This window comes from Cyprinodon tularosa, unplaced genomic scaffold (genome assembly GCF_016077235.1).
Source record: "Cyprinodon tularosa strain WSP-4 unplaced genomic scaffold, ASM1607723v1 ctg9, whole genome shotgun sequence".
NCBI classification, from domain to species: Eukaryota; Metazoa; Chordata; class Actinopteri; order Cyprinodontiformes; family Cyprinodontidae; genus Cyprinodon; species Cyprinodon tularosa.
The window spans coordinates 62,048-69,235 of record NW_024039673.1 but is presented as its reverse complement, the minus strand read 5'-3'; the positions used below and the strand labels follow the sequence as shown (position 1 = coordinate 69,235).

The following is a 7,188-nucleotide window of genomic DNA, read 5'->3' as shown; positions in this document are numbered from 1 at the left end:
CCATATGATATGTAGCATTTGGTCAAACTTGCCTACGAAACAACAGATGATTAGTATTTTGACACTCATGTAAAACGTTCAAATGCTACTGTAGCAAATGTGGCTTTTCAACATTTATTTAGTTTAATAAGTAAAATTTGTAGAGGACCATCTTTAAACCATAGCTCCAATGGATTTTGATCCTGAGACAAGCTTTTTGGTGCTGATTGTATGTTTGAATGTAGATACATTTACAACCCGAGTCGTGTGTCTTAGTGCACCGACAGATATACAGTAGAAGCATGTTTCCTGCCTTTGTCCATGTTCTTTTCTCTTCTTTGACCTCTGCGTTGTTTATGGTTAAGCTGTAACTGTAGCGTTGGGGATGTAGAAAAATAAAAGTGAAACTGTTCATCAATGTAATGTGAACACAGTATGTTGATGCTTTAATTTGGCATTTTTAGCAAAAGGACAGTAATAAAGTGTTTAAAAAGAAATGCAATAATAAGTGTGTTGTGTTCATTTTTTCTGCAAGAGTTTTACTAATCAAAAATTTCAATACAACAGCAAATTATATTCATTATGGTTACTAACTGTTGGGTTATGTGTTGTATGCTGATTATTTTTCATGTTTTTCTTTTTATATTTTTCACTCTGGGATGTGGTGATGTCTACTTTGTGCATGGAGTGTCAGAGGGTGGTAGAGAGCCCAAGTGTTCACATGGTGTTCAGAGAGAGAGTAGAGAGCAAGAAGCTCTAGGGTGATTAACCTTGCTTGAGCACCTGAGGGGCCTTTTGTTTGTTTGCCCTTGGTGTTGTTTGAGTCAGTGGAACACAGAGACGCTACTGGTTATCAACCTGCTTATGATTTAACAGAAAATGACAAAAGTCAAATAAAAGAAATGACTAAGTTGGTCTGAGTTGTTTCCTGCGTCCTCTGTGCCAAGCCTGGTCGAGTTCAGGCAGACAAACCCCAAAATAACTCGACACTAACAATATGTATATAGCCTCCAACATAAGACCAGAGGAGAATGGATATACAGTACCTTAAACATATTATGTCATGACATTTTTCGTATGTTGTCCTGTTAAACTAACAAAATCAAGAAAAATTGAGAAAAAGACAGATTTCAGTGTTCATGCACCTTTTCCATTTCTATTGCATTAAAAATGATAAGAGTGAATTATGCATTTGTATCAGAGGTTATACTTTATAAAAGTATCTTTTTTTGTTAAAGCTGCAGATCTTTGGGGGATATGTCTGTGCCAGTTTTGCACGTATAGAAGGTAGAATTTCTGCACATTTATCTTTGCAAAATAGCTGAAACCTCATCAAGTGGAACAGACAGTATTTGGCCAGACTTGTGGGCCATTCTACGGCATTGCCATGTTTTAGTTTTAAATTGTTCCATTTTAACACTTACGTGTATTAATAATAATCTTAAGATAAAATGCACCCCTGCCTCATGATAATTTACAGCCTCTAACAGCTTTTCTTCTAGGATTGCCATGTACCTACAGTACCTCCATCCACATTATGATAAGTTATACTTTTTCTAATGGGAAAATGGAATTTCCAAAGCATGATGCAACCACCACCATGTTTATCAAAGGAGATGGAGAGTTCAGGGTGACATGCAGGTATAGTTTTTTTTTTCCCAACAGAAAGCATTTTGTATATGAACTAACAGGCTCTTTTTTGCAATCAGGGTATCCAATAATTTATTTGTGGAGATGAGGTGTTCTCCAGGAGTTAGCTGGTTTAGAGCGGCAATGTGTATGGAATGTGTTCCCGTTAAAAAACACAGAGGCAGATGTCTGGTTTTGTGGTAGATTTATTGTGATTCTTCTGACATGTACACACTTTAAGTCCAGTAGGTAAACACATATAAAGGAAGAATGTTAGGACAAAACGGGAGATAATGAGCTGTACACTGCTGCATCAGTAGGAAAAACTTTCAGCCATCCAACATGCAGGTGTGGTGCGTTCAATGGAGTTTCGAACACCTATGGAAAACATCTAACAACATGGACTTTTTAACACTCTTCTAACTTTGATGTGCACCTTATCTGGCTTATCAATCAAACATTAAGCAATTATATGTCAAATGTTATTTGCTCCGGATTTTGTTTAATAACAAAACTGCTTTTTGACAAATACAGTCATCCCTGAACTGTCTATAGCACATCTTAGTCTTCATGATGCTGTCAGTTCACGGTGGTACTTGACCAACCATTTGAAGCCTTCACATGCGTACATTTAATTACACAAAGGTGGATTCTTTTTTATATTTTGATGAATTGTGAAGGTCAGTTGCTCTGAATTTTGATCAAATGTAGAGTAAAGGGGCCTGAATATAAAAGCATGCCTCATTTTTCAGATTTTTACTTCTAGAAAAAAGTTTCCTGGTTTCACTTTTAAATTATGGGATCTTAATAAATTGTCCCTGACACCAATAAATCTCTTTTCACAACAAATTTTTTGTAATAGCTTTTATGTGGCAAAGTGGATGTGATGATTTCAGAATCAAGATACAAGAGAAGCTTTTCAAGATTTTTTACAAATTGTTCTTGAGATTTTTTCATTTGTTTTTTAAATAATAAATTGCGTATATCGATATTGATATACGCACATAATTATATACAATATCAAACTGATATTCGACATTCGATTCAAATCACACACCTAAGAAGAGCCTTGTTTGATCGAGGCCTACAGTAGCATAAAGCATTGGAACATTACCTTTGGATTCAATTCCCCTTCTTTAGAATGCAAAAGATGATTCAGTGCCTTCATTTACGCATAAAGTGTGATATCACATCCATAGGCAGTGGGAAGATGATAGTGGAGTTCTTCTCTGCTGCGATGGTATTGAGAGTTTGCAAGTAGCGGAGCTGCAGTGCTGATGGAGACTCTGCAATCACGAGGGACGCCTCCTTCAGGGCACGGGAGGCATTCATTTCACCTTCTGCTGCAATCACCTACAGCAAGAGACAGACGGGTATAAAAATAATGCATAAACATATAGCGAAGATCAGCTTTTATGTGATTTAATAGTCTTTGTTTGGACATTTTGGAGGGAGGCATTGTACAGACCTTAGCCCTGGCTTCTCGTGCTGCTTCAGCTTCAGCTGCCATGGCCCTCTGCAGCTGATGAGGCAGCTTCACATCTTTGATCTCCACACGCTCGACCTTGATGCCCCAATCGTCTGTGGCTTCATCTAGGCTTGACTGGAAGTTACATAAAAAGGATTTTTACCTCATAATTGAAACTTAAAGTCTCTCAAGTGCATCTGGAGCAAACAAAATCAGTTTTATCTCTAACAAATTACTGGATTTTTAAAAATCTAATATCATTTAGTACAATAACCCCTAAGATGTTTTTCATTAAGCCCATATTTACATTTTAAAAATGTTTCTTTTATTTAATATTTTATTCTTAAATATCATGTTTTCCTCAGATCTAAGCAGAAAATCCTCACAATTACAATCACAGTTAGTATAAATAATTGCTTTAAAACATCATTTGCTACTGAAATTAATTGTAATGAGTCTGTTAAATTCTAATTGCTTAAATACATCTTGAAATATATAACAAAAGGGAAATATGACTAAGAAAGGAGAGAACCAAAGTAAGACCTAAGAAGAAATACTTATGCAACTTATAATAAGTATGTATACCTGCATGCTGTGAGCGATGCCCTCACGATCAGACAAGACCTCAGCAAGGTTCTTGGTGCCGAGAACATTCCTGAGGGTGGTTTGTGCCAGCAGTCGAGTGGAGTAGTCAGCGTTAGATACGTTGGCCACAGAGGCAATAGGGTCACTAACTCGGAAGTAAACCACGCCATCCACACAAATAGTGACTGAATCTTTAGTCAGAATCTAGAGCAATCATACACATTAATTCAGAAAATTCAGTGTTGTTCTATACGTATGGGACATTTCTTTTGGTGATGAGGTGCTACATAAGCAAACATACAGTTGACATAAATAAATACAGGAATATGAAGTTTGAAGTATTTTCTTGTAATGGAAATTAGGTGCTGTTGTGTGCCACTTGCCTCTTGCGGTGGAATGTCAAATGACACAGTCCTCAGATCCACTTTCACAATAGAATCAGTGCATGGCAATATGAAGAACATTCCTTTCAGCATTCAGAAAAGAGGCAAAGAAAAGTTTTTTTTTTCAATCAAAAAACAGAAAAAACCCTACAATAATAGGCAGACATAAATACTACACCTGGTCCTTTTGCCTTTCGGTCTGTAATGCGACCAAGCCTGAAGATGACGGCCCGCTCGTACTCCTGGACAACCTACAGTAGATTTCACAAACACTAAATCAGCTTATGTTCACGCATTCACAAATACAAAATGCTTGTTTACTGTTTTCAATTCACTCACCTTAAAACAAAACCAGAGTGTGACTGGGAAGGTTACGAAAATGAAAAGGCTTGAGAGAATCATCAGAAACCAGCCGATGCATCCCACAGATCCGACAGGCCTATCAGCTGATGAAAATAACAAAGCATGTTTCAACAATGCTAATTGCAATTCTTGAATGCTAAACCATTAAGTCTACGGCAAATATAGAATTCCTGCTTTCTTGTTTTTATTTTTTTTTTATTTGTGGCACAAGTAGACTGTAATGGTTTTCCAATTTTGGACTTCTATTTAAGTTTCTTTTTGAGTTTTTTTAGTTATCTATCTCATTTTGATCTTTTTTTTTTCATTTTGTCTAATAATGAAGCTGTGTTGCATTTTTGTGTTTCTCTCTGTCGCCCCCTTGTGTCTGTCTCCATTGCCCTAGCTCCCTTCTAGTTACTTGTATCCACACCTGCTCCGTATCAGCTGATTAGCCCAGTTTTTGTTCTGTTCTACATATATACTCTTCCTCTACAGTTCCTCATTGCTGGTTTCTTGTTACTTGGCTCCCCATATGTGTTTTCCCCTGACGTCTAGTGTTTTTTGGTTTCCTGTATTTTGTTTCTTGGATATTGTTTCTCTTGCCTTTTTCATTAAATCAGCAAAACTCAGCTCTTCCTCCTCAGCTCTGCATTTGGGTCCTCAATTAAATTCCACCAAACCTGACTGTAGGCCATATTAAAAGTAAGCACATTATACAGCACAGGTCTGCAGGTTGAACCTTTAACCACTGTGTTTAGAACTTCATACATGAGACGATCCCCACCAAGTAAATACTCTTCAAACAAAATTGGGGTTATTGCATTAATGCAGGGTGACTGGTAAAATGTAAAGGTCATGAAATTAAATATTAGTCTTCAACTACTAGTATGGACTTTATTGTGTACAAATTATAATACATTACTGCACCACACGTGTCTTTTGTTTACCTGGGACTTAATATACCACATGCAGATAAAAGGTGTGTCGATGGTTTCCATTCTGTTATCACTGAGAACATGACAGCTCACTGAACACCACAACATCCACCCAAAGAGCAAATATTAAAATGTTTACTGACAAAACATGATCCACAGCTTTGTTCAGATGGAAAAGTAATAAAAGCAAGGCGGACGTTTCTAGCTCAGACTGACTTGTCCATTTCCAGATGAGAAGCCATTAAGACATCTCTTTTAAAAGTTTTTTTTTTATCAGATAAACCACAATTAGATCTTAATGGAAAGTTTCATTTTTGGAGCCTTTGTGGTTTTTGCTATACTTTCCAGCACCAGCATACCCACATTCAAACCAAAACCACATTAAACATCTTCACAACACATGAAATCAGTTAAATAAATAGAAACAGCTTCCTGTTGTTCAACCTACTAAACTTTCCCAGTTTCAAAATTATGAGCTATTTCCCAATACAGGAAAAAATGTCCTAATGGCTCTATTGATCTAATGAAGTTAACAAAATAAGTCAAGAGTACATCACCATAGGTCGAAAATGAATGTTGAATTGAGAATATAATGGGGCAACCAAGACACTCTTCTATGAATGTTTTCAAATCTCTTGTCAAAACCCACCTTTTCACTTTGGCTTTTAACACCTAGCAAGACAGTGGGCTTTATTCTATTCTTTATCTTTTCTTTTTATCTTTTATTGCTTTTATGTTTTACCCAATTTTATTGATTTGATTGTTATTTTTACCTGTGTTTTATCTGTACTGTTTTATGTTTTACTTATTTTCTCTACAGTACTTTGCTCAGCTGTGGTTGTTAGGCAATAAAGTAGGAAAAGGCTGGACAAAATGCAAACTGGGTCATAATGTAATAAGTTCCTGTTTTATAGGTCAAAGTTTTGATACTTGGAGGTATTTAACATATGGACAATAGTTCTACTGTCTTTTATGGAGAGAAGTCCCTAAAACCCAAATCATGGAAAATTTCCATACTTGTTGGTCAAAGCTTAGAAAAGAAAAGTTCCCTTTCACTTGCTTTAATAGAGCATGTAGACAACGGTAGGGAAGCGAATACACAAACATTCATGGTCACATGCTTTTGGGACCATTTATCCTCCTGACATGTGGTATTGGTCTCTATGACAATGAAGCTTCGCTATCCTTTGGCTTGTGTGGCTCTTTTCTTTATCAGCACAGGTGCATTCTTATCATATCATGACGTACAATAAACTTGTGCTGTAAGAGCTTCACGTCAGGATAAAATTTTTAAAAATGATCGAGTTACAGAGCATAAAATTGATCTGCAGTTAGTGATAACACAAATGTTACACAACACAGACTTTTAAATGAAGCAGAAACATTAAAGAACAAAAATTGACTTGGCTTACATATCAGGTTATCATTGCTTGCTCCTCTTCTCTTCTGGCTTTCCATTTGGTCCTCCATTTCCATGTGCTGCTTCTCGCTGAGTGAATTTCCTGGATATTGGCTGAGAGGGTTTGTTGCTTCTGAAGGGGAAGTGATACAGCCTTTTAAAGCCTCATCACAACCATGCAATATTCTTAATGTGTAGGTGTGGCTTTGAGTCTGAGTGGATCATTAACTGAGTGCAACCATAAAACTTCAACTATGTTAAGAGATAATCTTGGAAAGTTGTAATATAATGGATTGTGGAAAAATAAGAAAACAGAAACATCCTATTTTAATTTTATTAGTGTTACACTAATAAACTTTTAAAGTAATTAAATGTGTGTATAAGTATTTTGGCAAATTGTTAATGGTATCATTTTATTTTTTAACAATTGAATAATTACCTCTGCCAAGGAGGTTATGTTTTTAGTAT

General features: G+C 36.2%; 1 protein-coding gene across 1 annotated transcript; it reads right to left on the bottom strand.

Annotated features, from left to right (window-relative positions):
• Nucleotides 1-1,796: 1,796 nt before the first annotated feature.
• On the bottom strand, nt 1,797-6,891 carry stoml3b (stomatin (EPB72)-like 3b). Its single transcript, XM_038273908.1, has 7 exons — nt 6,734-6,891; nt 4,384-4,490; nt 4,223-4,295; nt 4,045-4,127; nt 3,662-3,865; nt 3,077-3,211; nt 1,797-2,961 (listed from the first exon to the last, which is right to left on the bottom strand). Exons 1-7 carry the CDS (start codon nt 6,795-6,797, stop codon nt 2,773-2,775), a joined length of 855 nt encoding a protein of 284 aa, XP_038129836.1. The 5' UTR covers nt 6,798-6,891; the 3' UTR covers nt 1,797-2,772.
• Nucleotides 6,892-7,188: the final 297 nt, after the last annotated feature.

Coding starts and splice junctions, on each gene's coding strand:
- stoml3b (XM_038273908.1), bottom strand. CDS start 6,797: ATGGAAATGGAGGACCAAATGGAAAGCCAGAAGAGAAGAGGAGCAAGC. Junction 4,491..6,733: donor AAGCAATGATAACCTGATAT/GTAAGCCAAGTC, acceptor TATTTTCATCAG/CTGATAGGCCTGTCGGATCT. Junction 4,296..4,383: donor CACTCTGGTTTTGTTTTAAG/GTGAGTGAATTG, acceptor AATCTACTGTAG/GTTGTCCAGGAGTACGAGCG.